The sequence below is a fragment of the Notolepis coatsorum genome (genome assembly GCF_963971535.1).
Source record: "Notolepis coatsorum genome assembly, chromosome: 4".
NCBI classification, from domain to species: domain Eukaryota; kingdom Metazoa; phylum Chordata; class Actinopteri; order Aulopiformes; family Paralepididae; genus Notolepis; species Notolepis coatsorum.
Window position 1 is genome coordinate 68,736,789 of NC_140168.1, and position 27,447 is coordinate 68,764,235.

A 27,447-nucleotide genomic window follows, 5' to 3' on the forward strand; every position below is an offset into this window, starting at 1 on the left:
CCTGATGGACTCTGTGCTCCAAGACATGCCATTCTTGTTTGTGTACTTAGACGACATTCTTGTAGCCAGTGCGTCCATAGAGGAGCACATGATGCACCTCCGGCAGCTGTTTGAGCGGCTCAGTAAAGATGGCCTCATCGTCAACCCGGCCAAGTGCCAGTTCGGGCAGTCCTCCATCAACTTCCTCGGACACGACGTGGCTACACAGGGAGCCATTCCACTTCCCGCCAGGGTGGAGGCCATTGCCAGTTTTCCTCATCCCCGCACCGTACGGTCTCTACAGGAGTTCCTGGGCATGGTGAGCGTTTACAACCGGTTCCTTCCCCATGGCTGCCTGTAACCATTGGTAACCATTTTTTAAATAACCTACCTTCTGTGCAGTGGTAGAGTAGGAAAAACACTAGAAAAGCATGCTATTACTGTTTCACTGTGACTTGTTTACAAGATCCAGTAATAACACACCAAATTATATTTTTTTGTTGATTATTTCTCATATATCAGCACATAGCAGCTGTTGTTTTGCACATAGCAACCACCATCTTCTCTAACATGGAGTGTGTGTGTGTGTGTGTGTGTGTGTGTGTGTGTGTGTGTGTGTGTGTGTGTGTGTGTGTGTGTGTGTGTGTGTGTGTGTGTGTGTGTGTGTGTGTGTGTGTGTGTGTGTGTGTGTGTGTGTGTGTGTGTGTGTGTGTGTGTGTGTGTGTGTGTGTGTGTGTGTGTGTGCGTGTGTGTGGGCACATGATGACACAATGACACAGTGGCTGAAAAGGTGTCTTCTCTCTTCTCTACCCTATTCTCCTCTCTCCTCTACTCTCCTTCTCTTCCCCTCTCTTCTCTCCACTACACTCCTCTTCTATTCTCTCCTCCACCCTACCCTCTCTTTTCTTCTCTTCTCTCCTTCAGATTACATTTGTCAGACAGACTGAGTATTATTTTGAGCCTACAATACGATAGATGAGAGTTTAGTATTAGTTATAGCAGAAGCAGCAGTTATTCTAGCAGTATGGAGAATCCTTTATTGTATATTGAACTTGATAGTTAAGTGACTTGACTACATTTCTACCATATCTCTACCACACTGACATGCTTGACTTGTACTTAAGTGACTTGATATGATTCCTACGATACTGACATGCTTGACTTGTAGTTAAGCAACTTGATATTATTCCTACCACACTGACATGCTTGACTTGTAGTTAAGCAACTTGATTACAACACAAATGTCCCTAAGGGGATTAATACAATCAATATCTATCTATATTGAGAGAGATTTTGACAAAATATGATGATACACTGTTCAGACTGTTACCATAACAATATAGAACACTGTTCCGACTGGCGTTACTTTGGCAATGTCATTGATGAGCGCGTATCTGAAAAACCAATGTCTGTCTGTCCATTTATCTATCTATCTATCTATCTATCTATCTATCTATCTATCTATCTATCTATCTATCTATCTATCTATCTATCTATCTATCTATCTATCTATCTATCTATCTATCTATCTATCTATCTATCTATCTATCTATCTATCTATCTATCTATCTATCTATCTATCTATCTATCTATCTATCTATCTATCTATCTATCTATCTATCTATCTATCTATCTATCTATCTGTATATCTAACTACAAACCATACTTACATGTTTGAGTTCGAACAACACCTTCCTGGTCAGTTCGATGCGTTTCTTGTTGTTGATGTATTTGATGGCAACGATGTTCCCCTGCAGGGAGGAGACAGTGTGACATCAGTCTCTGTGTTGCTTCCACACTCAAACCAGTGTTGTAGTCCAGTCACTAAATCTCGAGTCTGAGTCGAGTCTCGAGTCCCCCGAGTCCGAGTCACCAAAGAAGAGTCCGAGTCGAGTCCCCACCATTACCCTATTCCGAGTCCGAGTCCATGTCATCAAGGTTGAGTCCACTCTGACAGTCAAAGGGCTGATGTACAAATAAAAAAGGTCTACATTAAACATAAATGACACAGCGGTCACCATTTCAAAAGGGAGTTTATTTACTTTGTGACACAATAGCCAAACAAATGCCTTGCCATCAATATCTTATGCCAAATGATTAGGGCCTATTACAAAATAAAATTATAATAACTGTATTTATCAATTACAGTAACAAGTCTGAGTCCTCATCTGCACCTTCCGAGTCTGAATGCAGTCAATGCCTTGAGTCCTGGACTCGAGTACTACAACACTGACTCAAACACTCATCCAGGGAAGGTGAACCACTACACAAGACTTGTAAACACATACTACAGATGCATACAAATACACTGTAACAAACTAGACTGTTCTGTTGGTGACCGACAGCAGGTATATCCTCGAACGGCCCGAATTCTCAATCGACATTTTGATCATGTCCCTAATTCAATTGAAGAGTAGTCAATGTTTTTAGTTTTACAAGAACAGCACCACCATGAGGCAATGTGACTCAGAACGGCACAGTCCTCTTTGCTATTGTAAAGCAAACATATTTTTTAAGTTTGCAAGTTATTATTCACAAATAATTTCCGGCTTATCATGTGTTTTTTCCTGAATGTGATTGGATCTGGTGGTCATAATGGGTTGGCCTATCAATTGTCTAAATTACACATTTGAAAATGTTCCTCCCCAGATTCCACACAGCAAGTTTGGTGAGAATCAGGCGAGCAGGCTAGGGGGAGTAGGGAGTGCTTTTCAAATAATTCAAGATGGCGGAAATTCCAATAATGCAGACTGCATAGATCCTCATGGTAAAGTTGTTGTGCATGAGTAGACGCATCTCTGCATATGTAGGGTAACAGTAGTAACAGTACCATGTAGTATCCAGTAATATGTATAGTAACTAGGGATGCTCGATATTGGCTTTTTTACCGATACCGATATACCGATATTGTCCAACTCTTAATTTCCGATACCGATATCAACCGATACCGATATATGCAGGGTTTCCCCCCCAAAAAAATTGAATAATTTCAGGTAATTAACATTACATATCTCTTGTTGTGGAATTAACACAACATTATGCATACTTTTGACAATAAATCAAATCAGAATTTGTTCTTACTTGCTTGCCTGGTGAAGGAAACAGGTCTTTTTGGGTGTTTTTCAATGTATGTGATGTATAGATTGGGGGGAGATGGTAGCATCTAAAGGTGCCAGGTCAGAGAGGTCGAAATGTGCTTGGCTTAGAAGACGGTGATAGACCAGCGGTTTCACAGGCACAGGCCGCGTTAGCAGGGTGTTTGTTTTGAATTCCGATCTAAGACACAACAAAGATAACGTGGACACAGAGGCAGAGCGCGATGGAGGTTTTGACAGTAGAAACTGTGTTTTGATGTGTGTGAAAGGTTATTAGCAGTTGTCATGACAGCGCGTCGCATGACAACCAGGAGAGGGGCGGGGGCTATCGTTGCTATGACGAAGATCTATAAGTCGAACAGTGTTTCCGGGTGTGAGGCAGACCAAAGAAACGAATCCCACAGGAGGGAAGAGACCAAGAGACTCTCTCCTCTTATCACAGAGGGGGGGGGGGGGGGGGGAGGAAGGATGCCACATCATCATTAGCTTCGGCTACCACAAGGATGGTCTTGGCTAACGACCAGGCCTGACCACTATTGGACTGAATAGCAGAGGGACGATAGACTGAACACACAGAGAGATCATTAGAATAGACTTTTCAAGGACAATACCATCTGTTAACATCTGAGCTGAGGCTTCTGTTTATCAAATAAACCACGCTTCTCCTTGTAAGGTATTTCACGTTGTCAAAGTGTCGAATTCTTACGAAGGTGGAGAATTATTATGTTTTGCGGATCGTACTAACGGGGAGAGATAAGGATTATTTTCAGCCAGTATCTGAGACGTCAGGACCATTCAAATTACACAACGCAGAGGAATTGGATGTAGAGAGGATAACACAAGAAGACGTGATACTGGCCAGATTGATCAGGATCTAACAGTTGGTTGCCGATGACAGCCGGATTTGCACAAGATAAGAACAACGGAAAAATACTTTTTCAATAATGGGCTCACAGTGAACAACAGTCATCGTGTGTGGGAGAATCATGATCGAGCAAGGCCGGCCAGCCATGGGAGAGAGCGGGGAGTCGAGCGGTCAGGAGGCGAACCAGCGCTGTAGGAGAAACAGCGCTCCGGAGAAAGATGTGAGTTCATTGTGCACACACGGTTGTTTTGATCTTTTAAGCCAAATAAAACGAACAGATAGTGCATCCGTAAATAAGTAGCGACAGAGAAGCCAGCTGTAATAATATGAGCAGAGCGGCACGGTTTTTGTTTTGAAAAACAGAGATGGGTTTTATCTACAGGGAATGAAAAACAAACGGGCCGGTGAAGGAAGGCAGTGTTCTAAGGGGTTAATTCCATTTTTGTTGGTCTGTAATATAAGGGTTGTTTTCCTCGCAAGGAGGCGGGAACGTGGGACTGTGAGTTGGGAGAATCTACCTACGTTTTTCAGACCTACCGTCATTTGGCATTCAGTCTATTTTTGACCTGTTCAGTACTTGCATGTTTAGTAGATCATCTATTGTCATGTGACCTGCAGACATCATTATGACCTGTTTGGCCGACGAGACTCTAAGAGACAGTTGTTTTGTTGTTAGGCCTTGAAAAAGGAGGGCAGCGGCCGTTTGTTTGAGAGAGTAGCCATTTGCACCGAGACAAGATGGCCGCAAAGGGCCACGAGGAGGATGAGACAAGATGGCCGTGAGCCACGAGGAGATAACAACAGATAAGAGTCAGAGAGTGACGTCAGCTAAAATACTCTAGACTGAGTTTGCCACCATCTAGGGGGGACAGTGGGATAATGCAGGCACATTTTAGAGATAGGTCTGTACTACCACCAGGAGGGGTGGGTGGGGAACACTGTACAACTGTACAAGCAAAACTGTACATTGGAATATTAACAAAACCATACTTGGTAATTTACTGTACATTGGAGGGGGTTGGGTTAGGACATTTACAGGGGCCAGTTTCGAATTGCAGTCTCCCGTAGGTGTTCCTTGAGAGTGGTTTTGAAAGTGGGTAGTGATTCACATTCCTTTACAGCTGTGGGTAGGGCGTTCCACATTGATGTGGCATAATTGCGAAACTTGTTTGAGCCGAATCTGGGTTTAACATGATTTGTGGAGCTCCCTCTGGTGTTGTGATTGTGGTATTCACTGACCTTTGGGAAGTATTTTGACATGTACATGGGTACCTTGGTCGTGTAGTGTATCTTGTAGACCAGGCCCATTGCAAGTTGCTGTACTCTGTCGTCTACTCTAAGCCATCCTAGGTTGTCAAAGTGGGCAGGGGTGAGGTGGGTTCTAGGAGTCAGGTCAAGCAGTAGTCTGACCAGTTTGTTTTGTGATGTTTGTAACTTTGTTTTTAGCGCCTTTGAGGTGCTTTGGTACCATGAGGTACCATGTACAGTAGTATCCAGTAATATGTAGAGTAACAGTAGTAAGAGTACCATGGGGTCCTACTAATCACCCCAAAGTACCAGAAAATACCCCAAAATACCCCAACATACCCCAAAGTATACCCCAAAATACCAGAAAATACCCCAAAATACCCCAAAGTATACACCAAAATACCCCAAAGTACCAGAAAATACCCCCAAAATACCCCAAAGTATACCCCAAAATACCAGAAAATACCCCAAAATACCCCCAAAGTACCAGAAAATACCCCAAAATACCCCAAAGTATACCCAAAAATCAAGTTCAAGTTCAAGTTCTTTAATAGTTGTCATACAGAAGTACAGGATACTTTCATACAAAATGCTTCTTACTGTTACGCTCCAGAGACTGTGCTAGACAAGATAGTATCAAATAACATAATAACATAATATAGCATGAATTTAGAAGAAGAAAATGAGGTCAGTGTTCGGTATAGACATATGTACAATGTTCTGAGTTACCATATAATATACAATACACAATACTATGCAGTGTACTAATGTACAGTACTATCTAGTGCAAAGCAGAAATGGGATGAGGTACAATTTTAGGTACAATTTACAGTAAGGTGTACGAGTTGTAGTGCAATCCTTCATCCATAAATATAAAGTGTGGGGAGTGGGTGCTACAGTGTGTTTGTTTAAAGTGGGTGTGTGCTATAAGTGTGTGGAGTGGGTGCTACAGTGTGTTTGTTTAAAGTGAGTGTGTGCGTGTGGATGTGTGTGCTATGTGCGTTTGGTGGTTGTTGTTGTGTAATACCAGAAGATACCCCCAAAATACCCCAAAGTATACCCCAAAATACCCCAAAGTACTAGAAAATACCCCAAAATACCCCAAAGTATACCCCAAAGTATACCCCAAAATACCCCAAAATACCCCAAAGTATACCCCAAAGTACCAGAAAGTACCAGAAAGTACCAGAAAATACCCCAAAGTATACCCCAAAGTACCAGAAAATACCAGAAAATACCCCAAAATACCCCAAAGTATACCCCAAAGTACCAGAAAATACCAGAAAATACCCCAAAATACCCTAAAATACCCCAAAGTATACCCCAAAGTACCAGAAAATACCCCAAAGTACCCTAAAATACCCCAAAGTATACCCCAAAGTACCAGAAAATACCAGAAAATACCCCAAAATACCCTATAATACCCCAAAGTATACCCCAAAGTACCAGAAAATACCCCAAAGTACCCCAAAATACCCCAAAGTATACCCCAAAATACCCCAAAGTACCCCAAAGTATACCCCAAAATACCCCAAAGTGCCTGGAAATATACCACAAAGTACCACAAAATACCTAAAATGAAAAACTAAAATGTGCACATTTTGTATAATAGTGTATTAGTGTGTAATAGTGTAATAGTGTAATAGTGTGTAATACTGTAATACTGTAATACTGTAATAGTGTGTAATAGTGTAATAGTGTGTAATAGTGTAATAGTGTAATAGTGTGTAATAGTGTAATAGTGTAATAGTGTCTAATAGTGTGTAATAGTGTAATAGTGTGTAATAGTGTAATAGTGTCTAATAGTGTGTAATAGTGTAATAGTGTGCTAGTGTAATAGTGTAATAGTGTGTACTAGTGTAATAGTGTAAGTGTGTAATAGTGTGCTAGTGTGCTAGTGTAATAGTGTAATAGTGTAATAGTGTGTAATAGTGTAACAGTGTGCTAGTGTGTAATAGTGTAATAGTGTGTAATAGTGTAATAGTGTGTAATAGTGTAATAGTGTAATAGTGTGTAATAGTGTAATAGTGTAATAGTGTGTAATAGTGTAATAGTGTGTAATAGTGTAATAGTGTGCTAGTGTAATAGTGTGTAATAGTGTGCTAGTGTGTAATAGTGTGCTAGTGTGCTAGTGTGTAATAGTGTAATAGTGTAATAGTGTGTAATAGTGTAATAGTGTGTAATGGTGTGTAATAGTGTGTAATAGTGTAATAGACACTATTACACACTATTACACACTATTACACACTATTACACTATTACACTATTACACACTATTACACTATTACACTATTACACACTATTACACACTATTACACACTATCACACTATTACACTATTACACACTAGCACACTATTACACTATTACACAATATTACACACTATTACACTATTACACTATTACACACTATTACACTATTACACACTATTACACTATTACACACTAGCACACTATTACACACTAGCACACTATTACACTATTACACTATTACACACTATTACACACTATTACACTATTACACTATTACACACTATCACACTATTACACTATTACACACTATTACACTATTACACTATTACACTATTAGACACTATTAGACACTATTACATTATTACACTATTACACTATTACACACTATTAGACACTATTACACTATTACACACTATTACACTCTTACACTATTACACACTATTACACTCTTACACTATTACACACTATTACACTATTACACACTATTACAGTATTACACACTATTACACACTATTACACACTATCACACTATTACACTATTACACACTAGCACACTATTACACTATTACACAATATTACACACTATTACACTATTAGACTATTACACACTATTACACTATTACACACTATTACACTATTACACACTAGCACACTATTACACACTAGCACACTATTACACTATTACACTATTACACACTATTACACACTATTACACTATTACACTATTACACACTATCACACTATTACACTATTACACACTATTACACTATTACACTATTACACTATTAGACACTATTAGACACTATTACATTATTACACTATTACACTATTACACACTATTAGACACTATTACACTATTACACACTATTACACTCTTACACTATTACACACTATTACACTCTTACACTATTACACACTATTACACTATTACACACTATTACAGTATTACAGTATTACACACTATTACACTATTACACTATTACACTATTACACAAAATGTGCACATTTTAGTTTTTCATTTTAGGTATTTTGTGGTACTTTGTGGTATATTTCCAGGCACTTTGGGGTATTTTGGGATATGTTGGGGTACTTTGGGGTATTTTGGGGTACTGTGGGGTACTTTTGGGTATTTTGGGGTACTTTGGGGTATTTTGGGATACTTTGGGGTACTTTGGGGTATTTTGGGGTACTTTGGGGTATTTTGGGATACTTTGGGGTATACTTTGGGGTATTTTAGGGTATTTTGGGGTACTTTGGGATATTTTTTGGTACTTTGGGGTATACTTTGAGGTATTTTAGGGTATTTTGGGGGTATTTTCTGGTATATTCTGGTACTTTGGGGTATTTTATGGTATTTTGGGGTATTTTAGGGTATTTTGGGGTATTTTCTGGTATTTTCTGGTACTTTGGGGTATACTTTGGGGTATTTTAGGGTATTTTGGGGTATTTTGGGGTATTTTCTGGTATTTTCTGGTACTTTGGGGTATACTTTGGGGTATTTTAGGGTATTTTGGGGTACTTTGGGGTATTTTTTGGTACTTTGGGGTATACTTTGAGGTATTTTAGGGTATTTTGGGGTATTTTCTGGTATATTCTGGTACTTTGGGGTATTTTATGGTATTTTGGGGTATTTTGGGGTACTTTGGAGTATTTTGGGGTATTTTCTGGTATTTTCTGGTACTTTGGGGTATACTTTGGGGTATTTTCTGGTATTTTGGGGTATTTTCTGGTATTTTGGGGTATACTTTGGGGTATTTTAGGGTATTTTGGGGTATTTTGGGGTATTTTCTGGTACTTTGGGGTATACTTTGGGGTATTTCAGGGTATTTTGGGGTATTTTCTGGTATTTTGGGGTATACTTTGGGGGTATTTTAGGGTATTTTGGGGTATTTTCTGGTATTTTCTGGTACTTTGGGGTATACTTTGGGGTATTTCAGGGTATTTTGGGGTATTTTCTGGTATTTTCTGGTACTTTGGGGTATACTTTGGGGTATTTTCTGGTATTTTAGGGTACTTTGGGGTATTTTGGGGTACTTTGGGGTATTTTGGGGTATTTTCTGGTACTTTGGGGTATTTTGGGGTGTACTTTGGGGTATTTTGGGGTATTTTCTGGTATTTTGGGGTATACTTTGAGGTATTTTGGGGGTATTTTGGGGTATTTTCTGGTACTTTGGGGTATACTTTGAGGTATTTTAGGGTATTTTGGGGTATTTTGGGGTATTTTCTGGTATTTTCTGGTACTTTGGGGTATACTTTGGGGTATTTTATGGTATTTTGGGGTATTTTGGGGTATTTTCTGGTACTTTGGGGTATTTTGGGGTGTACTTTGGGGTATTTTGGGGTATTTTCTGGTATTTTGGGGTATACTTTGGGGTATACTTTGGGGTATTTTCTGGTATTTTAGGGTACTTTGGGGTATTTTGGGGTACTTTGGGGTATTTTGGGGTATTTTCTGGTACTTTGGGGTATTTTGGGGTACTTTGGGGTATTTTGGGGTATTTTCTGGTACTTTGGGGTATTTTGGGGTGTACTTTGGGGTATTTTGGGGTATTTTCTGGTATTTTGGGGTATACTTTGAGGTATTTTGGGGGTATTTTGGGGTATTTTCTGGTACTTTGGGGTATACTTTGAGGTATTTTAGGGTATTTTGGGGTATTTTGGGGTATTTTCTGGTATTTTCTGGTACTTTGGGGTATACTTTGGGGTATTTTATGGTATTTTGGGGTATTTTGGGGTATTTTCTGGTACTTTGGGGTATTTTGGGGTGTACTTTGGGGTATTTTGGGGTATTTTCTGGTATTTTGGGGTATACTTTGGGGTATACTTTGGGGTATTTTCTGGTATTTTAGGGTACTTTGGGGTATTTTGGGGTACTTTGGGGTATTTTGGGGTATTTTCTGGTACTTTGGGGTATTTTGGGGTGTACTTTGGGGTATTTTGGGGTATTTTCTGGTATTTTCTGGTACTTTGGGGTATACTTTGGGGTATTTTCTGGTATTTTAGGGTACTTTGGGGTACTTTGGGGTACTTTGGGGTATTTTGGGGTATTTTGGGGTATTTTCTGGTACTTTGGGGTGTACTTTGGGGTATTTTGGGGTATTTTCTGGTATTTTGGGGTATACTTTGAGGTATTTTGGGGGTATTTTGGGGTATTTTCTGGTACTTTGGGGTATACTTTGAGGTATTTTAGGGTATTTTGGGGTATTTTGGGGTATTTTCTGGTATTTTCTGGTACTTTGGGGTATACTTTGGGGTATTTTATGGTATTTTGGGGTATTTTGGGGTATTTTCTGGTACTTTGGGGTATTTTGGGGTGTACTTTGGGGTATTTTGGGGTATTTTCTGGTATTTTGGGGTATACTTTGAGGTATTTTGGGGGTATTTTGGGGTATTTTCTGGTACTTTGGGGTATACTTTGAGGTATTTTAGGGTATTTTGGGGTATTTTCTGGTATATTCTGGTACTTTGGGGTATTTTATGGTATTTTGGGGTACTTTGGAGTATTTTGGGGTATTTTCTGGTATTTTATGGTACTTTGGGGTATACTTTGGGGTATTTTGGGGTATTTTCTGGTATATTCTGGTACTTTGGGGTATTTTATGGTATTTTGGGGTATTTTGGGGTACTTTGGGGTATTTTTTGGTACTTTGGGGTATACTTTGAGGTATTTTAGGGTATTTTGGGGTATTTTCTGGTATTTTCTGGTACTTTGGGGTATACTTTGGGGTATTTTATGGTATTTTGGGGTATTTTGGGGTATTTTCTGGTATTTTCTGGTACTTTGGGGTATACTTTGGGGTATTTTAGGGTATTTTGGGGTACTTTGGGGTATTTTTTGGTACTTTGGGGTATACTTTGAGGTATTTTAGGGTATTTTGGGGTATTTTCTGGTATATTCTGGTACTTTGGGGTATTTTATGGTATTTTGGGGTATGTTGGGGTACTTTGGAGTATTTTGGGGTATTTTCTGGTATTTTCTGGTACTTTGGGGTATACTTTGGGGTATTTCGGGGTATTTTCTGGTATTTTCTGGTACTTTGGGGTATACTTTGGGGTATTTTCTGGTATTTTGGGGTATTTTGGGGTATACTTTGGGGTATTTTAGGGTATTTTGGGGTATTTTGGGGTATTTTCTGGTACTTTGGGGTATACTTTGGGGTATTTCAGGGTATTTTGGGGTATTTTCTGGTATTTTGGGGTATACTTTGGGGGTATTTTAGGGTATTTTGGGGTATTTTCTGGTATTTTCTGGTACTTTGGGGTATACTTTGGGGTATTTCAGGGTATTTTGGGGTATTTTCTGGTATTTTATGGTACTTTGGGGTATACTTTGGGGTATTTTCTGGTATTTTAGGGTACTTTGGGGTATTTTGGGGTACTTTGGGGTATTTTGGGGTATTTTCTGGTACTTTGGGGTATTTTGGGGTGTACTTTGGGGTATTTTGGGGGTATTTTCTGGTATTTTGGGGTATACTTTGAGGTATTTTGGGGGTATTTTGGGGTATTTTCTGGTACTTTGGGGTATACTTTGAGGTATTTTAGGGTATTTTGGGGTATTTTGGGGTATTTTCTGGTATTTTCTGGTACTTTGGGGTATACTTTGGGGTATTTTATGGTATTTTGGGGTATTTTGGGGTATTTTCTGGTACTTTGGGGTATTTTGGGGTGTACTTTGGGGTATTTTGGGGTATTTTCTGGTATTTTGGGGTATACTTTGGGGTATACTTTGGGGTATTTTCTGGTATTTTAGGGTACTTTGGGGTATTTTGGGGTACTTTGGGGTATTTTGGGGTGTTTTGGGGTATTTTCTGGTACTTTGGGGTATTTTGGGGTGTACTTTGGGGTATTTTGGGGTATTTTCTGGTATTTTCTGGTACTTTGGGGTATACTTTGGGGTATTTTCTGGTATTTTAGGGTACTTTGGGGTACTTTGGGGTACTTTGGGGTATTTTGGGGTATTTTCTGGTACTTTGGGGTATACTTTGGGGTATTTCAGGGTATTTTGGGGTATTTTCTGGTATTTTGGGGTATACTTTGGGGGTATTTTAGGGTATTTTGGGGTATTTTCTGGTATTTTCTGGTACTTTGGGGTATACTTTGGGGTATTTCAGGGTATTTTGGGGTATTTTCTGGTATTTTCTGGTACTTTGGGGTATACTTTGGGGTATTTTCTGGTATTTTAGGGTACTTTGGGGTATTTTGGGGTACTTTGGGGTATTTTGGGGTATTTTCTGGTACTTTGGGGTATTTTGGGGTGTACTTTGGGGTATTTTGGGGTATTTTCTGGTATTTTGGGGTATACTTTGAGGTATTTTGGGGGTATTTTGGGGTATTTTCTGGTACTTTGGGGTATACTTTGAGGTATTTTAGGGTATTTTGGGGTATTTTGGGGTATTTTCTGGTATTTTCTGGTACTTTGGGGTATACTTTGGGGTATTTTATGGTATTTTGGGGTATTTTGGGGTATTTTCTGGTACTTTGGGGTATTTTGGGGTGTACTTTGGGGTATTTTGGGGTATTTTCTGGTATTTTGGGGTATACTTTGGGGTATACTTTGGGGTATTTTCTGGTATTTTAGGGTACTTTGGGGTATTTTGGGGTACTTTGGGGTATTTTGGGGTATTTTCTGGTACTTTGGGGTATTTTGGGGTACTTTGGGGTATTTTGGGGTATTTTCTGGTACTTTGGGGTATTTTGGGGTGTACTTTGGGGTATTTTGGGGTATTTTCTGGTATTTTGGGGTATACTTTGAGGTATTTTGGGGGTATTTTGGGGTATTTTCTGGTACTTTGGGGTATACTTTGAGGTATTTTAGGGTATTTTGGGGTATTTTGGGGTATTTTCTGGTATTTTCTGGTACTTTGGGGTATACTTTGGGGTATTTTATGGTATTTTGGGGTATTTTGGGGTATTTTCTGGTACTTTGGGGTATTTTGGGGTGTACTTTGGGGTATTTTGGGGTATTTTCTGGTATTTTGGGGTATACTTTGGGGTATACTTTGGGGTATTTTCTGGTATTTTAGGGTACTTTGGGGTATTTTGGGGTACTTTGGGGTATTTTGGGGTATTTTCTGGTACTTTGGGGTATTTTAGGGGTGTACTTTGGGGTATTTTGGGGTATTTTCTGGTACTTTGGGGTATACTTTGGGGTATTTTCTGGTATTTTAGGGTACTTTGGGGTACTTTGGGGTACTTTGGGGTATTTTGGGGTATTTTGGGGTATTTTCTGGTACTTTGGGGTGTACTTTGGGGTATTTTGGGGTATTTTCTGGTATTTTGGGGTATACTTTGAGGTATTTTGGGGGTATTTTGGGGTATTTTCTGGTACTTTGGGGTATACTTTGAGGTATTTTAGGGTATTTTGGGGTATTTTCTGGTATTTTCTGGTACTTTGGGGTATACTTTGGGGTATTTTATGGTATTTTGGGGTATTTTCTGGTACTTTGGGGTATTTTGGGGTGTACTTTGGGGTATTTTGGGGTATTTTCTGGTATTTTGGGGTATACTTTGAGGTATTTTGGGGGTATTTTGGGGTATTTTCTGGTACTTTGGGGTATACTTTGAGGTATTTTAGGGTATTTTGGGGTATTTTCTGGTATATTCTGGTACTTTGGGGTATTTTATGGTATTTTGGGGTACTTTGGAGTATTTTGGGGTATTTTCTGGTATTTTATGGTACTTTGGGGTATACTTTGGGGTATTTTGGGGTATTTTCTGGTATATTCTGGTACTTTGGGGTATTTTATGGTATTTTGGGGTATTTTGGGGTACTTTGGGGTATTTTTTGGTACTTTGGGGTATACTTTGAGGTATTTTAGGGTATTTTGGGGTATTTTCTGGTATTTTCTGGTACTTTGGGGTATACTTTGGGGTATTTTATGGTATTTTGGGGTATTTTGGGGTATTTTCTGGTATTTTCTGGTACTTTGGGGTATACTTTGGGGTATTTTAGGGTATTTTGGGGTACTTTGGGGTATTTTTTGGTACTTTGGGGTATACTTTGAGGTATTTTAGGGTATTTTGGGGTATTTTCTGGTATATTCTGGTACTTTGGGGTATTTTATGGTATTTTGGGGTATGTTGGGGTACTTTGGAGTATTTTGGGGTATTTTCTGGTATTTTCTGGTACTTTGGGGTATACTTTGGGGTATTTCGGGGTATTTTCTGGTATTTTCTGGTACTTTGGGGTATACTTTGGGGTATTTTCTGGTATTTTGGGGTATTTTGGGGTATACTTTGGGGTATTTTAGGGTATTTTGGGGTATTTTGGGGTATTTTCTGGTACTTTGGGGTATACTTTGGGGTATTTCAGGGTATTTTGGGGTATTTTCTGGTATTTTGGGGTATACTTTGGGGGTATTTTAGGGTATTTTGGGGTATTTTCTGGTATTTTCTGGTACTTTGGGGTATACTTTGGGGTATTTCAGGGTATTTTGGGGTATTTTCTGGTATTTTCTGGTACTTTGGGGTATACTTTGGGGTATTTTCTGGTATTTTAGGGTACTTTGGGGTATTTTGGGGTACTTTGGGGTATTTTGGGGTATTTTCTGGTACTTTGGGGTATTTTGGGGTGTACTTTGGGGTATTTTGGGGTATTTTCTGGTATTTTGGGGTATACTTTGAGGTATTTTGGGGGTATTTTGGGGTATTTTCTGGTACTTTGGGGTATACTTTGAGGTATTTTAGGGTATTTTGGGGTATTTTGGGGTATTTTCTGGTATTTTCTGGTACTTTGGGGTATACTTTGGGGTATTTTATGGTATTTTGGGGTATTTTGGGGTATTTTCTGGTACTTTGGGGTATTTTGGGGTGTACTTTGGGGTATTTTGGGGTATTTTCTGGTATTTTGGGGTATACTTTGGGGTATACTTTGGGGTATTTTCTGGTATTTTAGGGTACTTTGGGGTATTTTGGGGTACTTTGGGGTATTTTGGGGTGTTTTGGGGTATTTTCTGGTACTTTGGGGTATTTTGGGGTGTACTTTGGGGTATTTTGGGGTATTTTCTGGTATTTTCTGGTACTTTGGGGTATACTTTGGGGTATTTTCTGGTATTTTAGGGTACTTTGGGGTACTTTGGGGTACTTTGGGGTATTTTGGGGTATTTTGGGGTATTTTCTGGTACTTTGGGGTGTACTTTGGGGTATTTTGGGGTATTTTCTGGTATTTTGGGGTATACTTTGAGGTATTTTGGGGGTATTTTGGGGTATTTTCTGGTACTTTGGGGTATACTTTGAGGTATTTTAGGGTATTTTGGGGTATTTTCTGGTATTTTCTGGTACTTTGGGGTATACTTTGGGGTATTTTATGGTATTTTGGGGTATTTTGGGGTCTTTTCTGGTACTTTGGGGTATTTTGGGGTGTACTTTGGGGTATTTTGGGGTATTTTCTGGTACTTTGGGGTATACTTTGAGGTATTTTAGGGTATTTTGGGGTATTTTCTGGTATATTCTGGTACTTTGGGGTATTTTATGGTATTTTGGGGTATTTTGGGGTACTTTGGAGTATTTTGGGGTATTTTATGGTATTTTATGGTACTTTGGGGTATACTTTGGGGTATTTTCTGGTACTTTGGGGTATACTTTGGGGTATTTTCTGGTATTTTGGGGTATTTTCTGGTATTTTGGGGTATACTTTGGGGTATTTTCTGGTATTTTGGGGTATTTTGGGGTATTTTCTGGTACTTTGGGGTATACTTTGGGGTATTTCAGGGTATTTTGGGGTATTTTCTGGTATTTTGGGGTATACTTTGGGGGTATTTTTGGGTATTTTGGGGTATTTTCTGGTATTTTCTGGTACTTTGGGGTATACTTTGGGGTATTTCAGGGTATTTTGGGGTATTTTGGGGTATTTTCTGGTATTTTCTGGTACTTTGGGGTATACTTTGGGGTATTTTATGGTATTTTGGGGTATTTTGGGGTCTTTTCTGGTACTTTGGGGTATTTTGGGGTGTACTTTGGGGTATTTTGGGGTATTTTCTGGTACTTTGGGGTATACTTTGAGGTATTTTAGGGTATTTTGGGGTATTTTCTGCTATATTCTGGTACTTTGGGGTATTTTATGGTATTTTGGGGTATTTTGGGGTACTTTGGAGTATTTTGGGGTATTTTATGGTATTTTATGGTACTTTGGGGTATACTTTGGGGTATTTTCTGGTATTTTCTGGTACTTTGGGGTATACTTTGGGGTATTTTCTGGTATTTTGGGGTATTTTCTGGTATTTTGGGGTATACTTTGGGGTATTTTCTGGTATTTTGGGGTATTTTGGGGTATTTTCTGGTACTTTGGGGTATACTTTGGGGTATTTCAGGGTATTTTGGGGTATTTTCTGGTATTTTGGGGTATACTTTGGGGGTATTTTTGGGTATTTTGGGGTATTTTCTGGTATTTTCTGGTACTTTGGGGTATACTTTGGGGTATTTCAGGGTATTTTGGGGTATTTTGGGGTATTTTCTGGTATTTTCTGGTACTTTGGGGTATACTTTGGGGTATTTTCTGGTATTTTAGGGTACTTTGGGGTATTTTGGGGTACTTTGGGGGTATTTTGGGGTATTTTGGGGTATTTTCTGGTACTTTGGGGTATTTTGGGGTGTACTTTGGGGTATTTTGGGGTATTTTCTGGTATTTTGGGGTATACTTTGAGGTATTTTGGGGGTATTTTGGGGTATTTTTTGGTACTTTGGGGTATACTTTGAGGTATTTTAGGGTATTTTGGGGTATTTTGGGGTATTTTCTGGTATTTTCTGTTACTTTGGGGTATACTTTGGGGTATTTTATGGTATTTTGGGGTATTTTGGGGTATTTTCTGGTATTTCCTGGTATTTTGGGGTACTTTGGGGTATTTTGGGGTATTTTCTGGTATTTTGGGGTATACTTTGGGGTATTTTGGGGTATTTTCTGGTACTTTGGGGTATTTTGGGGTATACTTTGGGGTATTTTGGGGTATTTTCTGGTATTTTGGGGTATACTTTGGGGTATTTTTGGGTATTTTCTGGTACTTTGGGGTGATTAGTAGGACCCGTACTGTTGTGAAGGGCCAGATTAAACCGAATATATATATTTATTTATATATATATATTTAATTGTATTTGTATATTCTCTAATATTCCCTGATCTCCCTTGTATATTCCTTGTACAATATGCATTGAATATCCATTCTAGCCTACTGAACATCCCATAATAGTCTCCATTCTACTATTGGTCGAGACCTTGGTGCCAGGCTGCCATACCCCTCAGACCCAGTTCAAACGTACCGCTCCACATGTACGAACAAGTCCTAGTTCCGCGTAGGAATCTGACTACCGCACCACTAATGGGACTATTTGTTCATAGTCCGTATATATACTGCGCTACTAAAGTAGGACTTCCTTTTCAGTCCAGTTTCTTACCCTCCAATAGAGTCACAGACGTAAAGCCTCCCCGCGACGCCACGTGTGGGAGTAAGGCCAAGTTCGCCTACCATCGGTATTGAGACATCGTGTATATTAATATTTGAATAGTCATATTTGGCACTATATCGTCGAGTTGGACGTAGTCTATTAAGCTAATAATAGTCTGTTAATATATAGTGCTTCGTACGGTGAGAATACTACCGTAGTCAGTACCCCATCGTTTCGGGCAGAGAACTGGCTGCTTATCCAGGGTGGTTGACCCCACGTGAAGCTGCACCCGAGGAGCCCCAGAGCCGACGAGCGAGTGGACCTGTATACCGGATTATTCTACCGACGACAGCCCGCCTTCCCAGGCACGGATTATGCTTTGTATACTTTGATTATTCCATGGATAAAGACCCCCGACACTGCCGTGTGTTGGAACCCCCCCCCCCTGGAGAGGACGCAAGGTGAGGAGACGCTCTGCAAGACGAGGTCGCTTCACGTCTCTCCTCCGTGGACCGGATGACGCCGGCCCACAAAGAGTCCACCTGCTTTCATCTGTGGTCCAAGGATCGCCGGCGCATTGAACGGCACTACAGTGGGTTCACCTGGGATACCCTTGGCCGGATGAGGCAGCCGGATTCTACCCCCCCCCCCCCTCCTACTCCTGTCGGCTTACAAGCGACCGGATTAACCCCCCCTAGTGTGTCCAGTATATAATCATTAAAGTATCATTGCTGTTATTCCTTAAACTATTCCAGGTCGTATATGTACCACCTGCGCCTTCAGAGATTGGACATTCTCTATTGATATACCGACGAATACTCTTGCCATAAAAGTGCATACCAATTTCCATTCATAAATGTGATTGATTTGATTAAGTGCTTGCTCTACACACCATCGCTGTGTAGAAATAAAGACCTATTTCTAATTCGTACATTTGTGTTGGATCCGTTTCATCTACGTGACAGTGTTCATCATAATATATTTATGCCGTGTACTGGGTGGCCAAATATTAAGTACAAAGGTAGTGGTAGTAAGTATCATATCTAGTAATACAGTCAGGGAATTGTACCCCTCAGTTACAATTGGTCCTTCGAGCCGGAGGGTAATTAGTGTAATATTAATATAGTGTTATTAATATTGAAATGGCCTATGATGAACACTCCACGAAACGATCCTCCTAACCAACGCCCGCAGCGCGAACGACGGCTCCCTCAGTACTTAGAGGCCTACGCTGTCAGTCAACAACCTAGTCTTCTACTAACAGTAAACACGGTAAAACTAGAAAGTAAAAGTATGTCTAACCCCAACGCCCAGACTACCCCGACCATAGAGGCCCCTACGGGCTCTAATGTAACTGACCAAGTTCACGGTGGGGACCAGTGGGAACCAGACATGACTTCACACCCCGCCAGTACTGAAGAAGTAGTCCCCGATGAGTCCCGGGAGGAATACAACGCTACCGAGAGAGAACTCGGCACGGAAGAAGACGGGGAGAGCACCGTGGAGATAGAGCTCCAAGGCTCCGCAAGGAGTACCCCGAGGGAAGGCTCCCCTATACAACCGCCTTCTCCCAGCGAGGCAGAGAGGACCCTACAGCAGGCCTTCCTCATCAGCCTGAACGCCGCTGCTGAACGCGACCGACTGCAGATCCAGCAGCGGAGCGAAGAAGAGCATATACGTCTAGAACTAAGACGCATTCAGAGAGAAGAGAATGTGGCCCGAGACCGAGCAGACAGCCAGCGAGCAGCTGCTGGTGCTCTACGGGACGCAGAGCGCGACAGACAGCAAGCGCAACTAATAGAACAGCTGATCAGACGGACAACACCCTCTCCCTCCGCCAGAGGCTCCAGGAACTCGTCTAGACACACCTCCAGGGCGGCATCCCCTAGCTGAGTAAACAACCCTGAACTTGACCAACAGACGAGGTCTATACCCCCCACAGACCACCTCCACCCACCGGTCCAAGCGAGACCTAGCAACCGGGAAGGAGCAGCATATCCTGTGGAGAGGCTAAACCAGAGACTACAAGCACTGGATGACCTAACTGAAGACGAAGAGGAAGAGGAGGAGAACCACGCCCGACGACAGCACAGTACTCTACCGGACCAGGAGGTCCGGTACAGCCCAGGCTATACTCCCGCGGAGCTGCGCTACAGACCCCCGACTCTATACACGGGTGAGCACGACGCACGACCCGCACCGAGGAACAGCACCTGGACAAGCGGGCCATGGTACACTGCCGGTACCAGCCCATACCAAGGAGCGGGAGGAGACTCGCCTAGGAGGCCTCTCCCCCAACGCTCGCCGATGTATCCACAGTCAGCGTCATACATTGGCACGCCTATGGTACCCGACTTCACCCAAGAGAACCGGGCCCAGTATACAGAACTCCGCATGTGTCTGGAGACCATGTTGGTGGATGTATTGGATGAACGCCACAAATACGCCATCCTACTGAAGCACTTAAAGGTGCCCCGCGCACATAATATAGCGCTCGCCTACGCGACTTCCACCACCCCATACACAGCAGCGCTGGTAGCATTGGACCAGAGGTATGGGCGCATATGGGATTACGTGATCCAGGAGATCCCTCACATCGACCGCTTACCCCCAGCAATAGACAATCGAGCACTGGACGACCTGTCCATCAGAGTGCAGTCCCTGGTAGGGATGTTGGGAGCGCAGAGAGAGAAGGGGAGGCATGAACTTTACGCCAACTCAAATGTGGAAAGGATCTTGGAGAAGCTGCCGCCCGCTCGACAGGAGCGTTTTAGGCGACAGAGGGACCACCGAGACCCGAATGGCCCCGAACCGAACCTCCTCGATCTAGCAGACTTCCTGGCGAGAGAAGTCAGCAGCCTACGGCTAGATACATTCGGACGGAGCCAGGGTTTCCGTTAGAATTTTTTTTTGCAGGTCTGAGTGTCCGGTAGATTTCAATCTACCGGACAAATGGGATAAATTCCGGTCAGAGTTTATTGAGCTTAAAAACAATTGATATGCCTATATAAAGAATGACATCATCAAGGCATTTATAATATTTTAACTTAAAACTAGGCTACTTTTGCGTATATACAGTCATTAATATATTCCAAATAAAATAAGTCCCTCGAGACTTCGTGCTGCTGCCGACTTGAGGTGTCGGTGGGCAGTCTGCCCGACCTTAATAAACAGCAGTCTGTTATAATCACATTTTTATGAGCTAACGAATTCCGTTATATTGGACATTTATATTAATTATATCAAGCGAAGAACTGAACATTATCGTGGGTTTGCGTGATTTATATCTCCACCTCCCAACGACTTGGTGCTGGTCATAATGTCCGGTGAAAATAATTCCCTCTAAACACAATTTGATTATTTGAATTGTATTAAAATAGGCTAAAATTAAATAGCCTATGCGATGAACAAAACAATCATTTGTTTCATCGTTGCTTCACCAAGCAGCCGGTCTAATAATGACATTCTGTTGTCAGCGCGAGCTGGCTGCTGATATATTTACGTGAAGCATGGAGCAGCAGTGTTTTTAGGTCCGGTCTGGAAACCGCTCAGCAGCGCCCCCACCCAACAGCTGAATTGCCAATGGCTGAATTGGAGTACTGCACCCTGCCGGCCGGCAGATGGATGCTTCTCGCAAATATATCAGCAGCCAGCTCGCGCTGACAAGACAATGTCATTATTAGACCGGCTGCTTAATGATTGTTTGTTTCGTTCATCGCATAGGCTATTTAATTTTAGCCTATTTTAATACAATTCAAATAATCTAATTGTGTTTAGAGGGAATTATTTTCACCGGACATTATGACCGGAGAGATTAAATATGTCGGACTTCAACAGATTTTGCCGGTCAAAAACCGGTAATTACCGGCTAACGGAAACGCTGGACGGAGCACCCCTGGCTCCAGAGAAGGAACCAGACGACTAAATGATGGAAGAAGATCGGTGACTGTGATGCACCAATCGGAGTCAGTACCGAGCAGCAGGAGCCACAGTACCCCCTCCAGAACGGAGAAGTGGAAGATAGTGTGCCCCTACTGTGAGAAAGAACACTGGCTAGCGCAATGTGACTCCTTCCCCAAGCTGAACGCGGAGGAAGCAAGTCAATGGATAAAGTCCAACAAGCGCTGTTTTCGCTGTGCGCGCTCACACATGGCAGCCGAATGCCGCTTAAAGAAAAGGTGCACCAAGTGCGATGGAGCCCATCTGGACATACTTCACGACAGTAACAGACGGCGCCCTTCACCCGCACTATCCAGCCGCAAAGCGAGCGTCATGTACATCGATCCCGCCAGCAGCAGTGGAGCCCGAGTACTCCTAAAAGTAGTGCGTGTGACACTAAGCTACCAGAATAAAGTCCTGGACACTTACGCCGTCCTCGATGACGGGTCAGAGAAGACCCTGCTGCTCGCCTCCGCTGCGGCCCAGCTAGGGCTGCGGGGAAGCGAAACCCAAATGACAATTCGGACAATAAGACGAGATTTGAAGACGATAAAGGGCGAGAATGTCTCATTCTCTATCGCAGCAAGCGGCCAGCCTGAGCGACGGTACCAGATTACAGACGCTTTCACCAGCCAAGAAATAGGACTGTCGCGGTACACATACCCCGTCGCCAAGCTGATGGAGAAATATGCACATCTGCGCAAGTTACCGATCCCGCTCATAGACAATGCTATGCCGACCCTGTTGATAGGCTCCGACCATGCAGACCTCATTGTCCCGATAGACCGGGTTCATACCGGACCCCGAGGCTGTCCTGCAGCAGTCGAGACCCGTTTGGGATGGACTCTCCAAGGCCCGCTCGCCAAATCTCTCAACCGAAGTACAGCCACTAGATGTCTCCACTCCCGAGTCACAGAGGGAGAAACCGCACTCCTGCAACACGTAGAGCGGCTATGGACCTTGGAACAAATGCCCTTTAAGAACGGAAAGAAAGACATTCGCTCTAAAGATGACATTTACGCCATTCACCTCCTCGAGACAGGGACCAAGAGAGTCCCGGTCAACGGCGTGTTGAGATACGCCACGCCACTCCTGCGGCGAGAAGGAATGCCTACTTTCCACGCCAAGACAGACGCCACAGAACGGTACCTGCTGAACACGGAGCGGCGCTTAGCCAAGAACCCCGCCCAAGAGAGTGTATACCGCGCTGAGATTGAGAAGCTCATCACAGCGGGACACGTCACAAAGATGGACATTAAAGAGGCTGACCAGACCACTGAATCGTGGTACGTGCCTCACCACAAGGTCCATCACAACGGTAAAGACCGCATAGTATTTAACTGCAGCTACCAGATCGGATCCCAAAATCTGAATAAAGAGTTACTGCCCGGTCCCACACTCGGCCCCTCCCTACTCGGCGTTCTACTCCGCTTCCGCCAGGAAAAGGTGGCCATCAGCGGGGACATTAAAGGAATGTTCCTGCAGGTGAGATTAGTAGAGGCGGACAAGCCCCTGTTACGGTTCCTATGGAGAGAGAAGCCAGGAGATGAGCACCCAGCCATCTACCATTGGGAAGTCCTCCCCTTCGGAACGACGTGCAGCCCCTGCTGTGCTACATTTGCACTACAGAAACATGTAGCAGAGGACCCAGCAGCGGACGAAGAGGTCCGACACAGCGTAAAGAACAGCTTCTACGTAGACAACTGTCTACAAAGCCTTTCAACCCAAGAAGAAGCCGAGGCTCTCCTGATTAAACTCCGCGCCTCATTGATCAAAGGCGGCTTTGATCTCAGGCAGTGGGCCAGCAGCGATCCGCAAGTACTGCGCAGCCTCTCCTCCGAGGACAAGGCAGCCAGCAGCGAGACCTGGATGGCTACAATCCCGGGAGAAGCCCAGGAGATGACCCTGGGATTGGTGTGGCGATTCAAAACAGATTCGCTTCACTACAGACACAAGCCCCTGACTACGGAGCAGGGAAGGCCGGCGGCGGCGCCGACCACCAGACGGAGTGTGTACACAACACTCGCCCGACAATATGACCCGCTAGGATGTATTCTACCGTACACCACCAGGGCAAAAATGATTGTACGAGCATTGTGGGACAAGGACCAGGGCTGGGACGACCCCATTCCCGCACACCTTGCATCCACCTGGAGAGAGTGGGAGATGGAGCTCCACTCACTCCCAGGCGTTAATATGCGCCGAAGCTACTTCCCACCCACGGTGAGGCCAGAGACATGTAAAATGGACTTACACGTCTTCAGTGACGCCTCAGATCAGTGACGCATACGGATCAGTAGCCTACTTGCGGGCCCAAGAGAAGGGGGGAGAGATCTACACAGCATTTGTCCTCGCCCGCTCGAGAATAGCCCCACGCAAGCAACAATCTATCCCACGTCTAGAGCTCTGCGCAGCCCTAGCCGGAGCGCACCTAGCCACGCTCATCCAACGTGAGCTCACCATACCGGTGTCTAGAACAATCCTGTGGTCAGATTCCACGACAGTACTCGCCTGGATCAAATCGGACTCATGCAAGTACAAAGTCTTCGTGGGAGTCAGAGTCACAGAGATTCAAGACTTAACCGAAGAGTTAACCGGAGAAACAGAGTGGCGCTACGTTGATACAAAACAGAACCCAGCTGATGTCATCACCCGGGGGATGCCCCTGGATGACCTCACCCGTCGCAATGTCTACAGTGACGGCCCCGCATTCCTAAGACTCCCGGAAGGACAGTGGCCCATGCCTATCCCGAGGGAAGCAAGTCCAGAGGAGGTGGAAAATAAGAAGTCTGTGTTCTGTGGATTGAGCACCGTAGCCTCCACCGACCCTAACATAGACGATTGCAGGTCCATAGAGAGTGCACAACAAAGAACATTCCTGCGGTACCACCCGGAGTGTAAGTCCCCCGCTGATATGTCAGCAGCTAACTACGAGGAAGCAGAATTGCTTCTACTGCAGCGAGCCCAGAGAGACTCGTTCCCAGATGAATTGGCCTGTCTACAGGGAGGAAAGCCCGTCCCATCCGACAGCAGATTAATTCATCTGGCCCCCGAGAGCGACGCTCATACCCTCATCAGAGTGGGTGGTCGCCTACGCAGAGCCCCCAATCTACCGGATGACATTAAATACCCGATCGTATTGAACAGCCGACACAAGGTCACAGAGCTGATTATAAAGAAATACGATGAGGATGTACATCACGCAGGAGCAGAAAGAGTCTTCGCGGAAATCAGACGTCGTTACTGGATCCTACAAGGAAGAGAGGCGGTACGACGCTTCCAGCGAACATGTCTAGACTGCCGCAAGTGGCGCGCGCAGCCCAGCATACCAAGGATGGCTGACCTTCCTCCATGTCGCCTCCGAATCGGTGACAAGCCATTCCACTCAACGGGTATGGACTGCTTTGGCCCGCTGCACATAAAGAAAGGAAGAGGAACCGAGAAGCGGTGGGGTATTGTATTCAAATGCATGACCACCAGAGCGATACACATCGAGCTTCTCCCGACCATGAGCACAGACTCATTCCTTATGGCCTTCCGTAGATTCACATCACGGAAAGGAAGACCGTCTACCCTATTGTCCGATCATGGGACAAACTTCAAAGGCGGCGAAAGAGAGCTGAGAGAGAGCTTCCAAGCTATGGGCCCAGAACTTAAGACCCACCTCGCTCCAGCACAGGTTGATTTCCAATTCAACCCCCCAAACGCACCCCACTTCGGTGGCACTTGGGAACGAGAAGTGCGCTCCATAAAGACAGCCCTGTACGCAGTACTTGGGGCCCAGACTGTGGCGGAAGAAGTCCTAATGACAGTCCTCACGGAGATTGAGGGAGTACTTAACTCGAAGCCCCTCGGATATGTCTCCAGTGATGTGGCGGATATCGACCCAGTTACCCCCAACACACTCCTGATGGGGCGGCTAGATCATGCATTACCCCAGACAATGTACCGGCCTGAAGAAGCGAACGGCCGACTAATGTGGAGGTACAGCCAAGTATTAGCCGACAAGTTTTGGAGCAGTTTCCTACTGCACTACCTACCGTCTCTACAGACCCGCCAGAAGTGGGTAAAGGAGAGAGACAATTTGACAGAAGGAACAGTCGTCATGATTATTGATCAATCACTGCCCAGAGCTATGTGGCCGGCCGGCCGCGTAAGCAAAGTGATCACCGGTGCCGACGGCAAGGTCCGAGCAGCTGAAGTGCTCGTCCAGGGTCGCACTTACACCCGTCCCGTGGCGAGGCTCATAGAACTGCCCCGACTCCCAGACACAATCGATGATGACCATGACCCTATAACCCTATGACTTTGTGAAGTTGACTGACCCCTACAGCAAACCCTTATGTGTAAATAGACAACGCGATTAATCTGTCTCTGTTTAACTGATTAGGTCTGGGACCAATCAGGGGGTGGCTGTTGTGAAGGGCCAGATTAAACCGAATATATATATTTATTTATATATATATATTTAATTGTATTTGTATATTCTCTAATATTCCCTGATATCCCTTGTATATTCCTTGTACAATATGCATTGAATATCCATTCTAGCCTACTGAACATCCCATAATAGTCTCCATTCTACTATTGGTCGAGACCTTGGTGCCAGGCTGCCATACCCCTCAGACCCAGTTCAAACGTACCGCTCCACATGTACGAACAAGTCCTAGTTCCGCGTAGGAATCTGACTACCGCACCACTAATGGGACTATTTGTTCATAGTGCGTATATATACTGCGCTACTAAAGTAGGACTTCCTTTTCAGTCCAGTTTCTTACCCTCCAATAGAGTCACAGACGTAAAGCCTCCCCGCGACGCCACGTGTGGGAGTAAGGCCAAGTTCGCCTACCATCGGTATTGAGACATCGTGTATATTAATATTTGAATAGTCATATTTGGCACTATATCGTCGAGTTGGACGTAGTCTATTAAGCTAATAATAGTCTGTTAATATATAGTGCTTCGTACGGTGAGAATACTACCGTAGTCAGTACCCCATCGTTTCGGGCAGAGAACTGGCTGCTTATCCAGGGTGGTTGACCCCACGTGAAGCTGCACCCGAGGAGCCCCAGAGCCGACGAGCGAGTGGACCTGTATACCGGATTATTCTACCGACGACAGCCCGCCTTCCCAGGCACGGATTATGCTTTGTATACTTTGATTATTCCATGGATAAAGACCCCCGACACTGCCGTGTGTTGGAACCCCCCCCCCTGGAGAGGACGCAAGGTGAGGAGACGCTCTGCAAGACGAGGTCGCTTCACGTCTCTCCTCCGTGGACCGGATGACGCCGGCCCACAAAGAGTCCACCTGCTTTCATCTGTGGTCCAAGGATCGCCGGCGCATTGAACGGCACTACAGTGGGTTCACCTGGGATACCCTTGGCCGGATGAGGCAGCCGGATTCTACCCCCCCCCCCTCCTACTCCTGTCGGCTTACAAGCGACCGGATTAACCCCCCCTAGTGTGTCCAGTATATAATCATTAAAGTATCATTGCTGTTATTCCTTAAACTATTCCAGGTCGTATATGTACCACCTGCGCCTTCAGAGATTGGACATTCTCTATTGATATACCGACGAATACTCTTGCCATAAAAGTGCATACCAATTTCCATTCATAAATGTGATTGATTTGATTAAGTGCTTGCTCTACACACCATCGCTGTGTAGAAATAAAGACCTATTTCTAATT

The 27,447-nt window shown here is 43.5% G+C and overlaps 1 protein-coding gene across 1 annotated transcript in view; it reads right to left on the reverse strand.

Moving 5' to 3' along the window:
- The window catches only part of npr1a (natriuretic peptide receptor 1a), a gene marked incomplete at its 3' end in the record, with an annotated part of 384,573 nt that overhangs the window by 73,605 nt on the left and 283,521 nt on the right, over positions 1–27,447 (reverse strand). Inside the window, exon 11 of the mRNA XM_084312567.1 lies at positions 1,650–1,730. Within this exon, the coding sequence (XP_084168693.1) occupies positions 1,650–1,730 (81 nt within the window). The remainder of the gene's footprint in view (positions 1–1,649; positions 1,731–27,447) is intronic.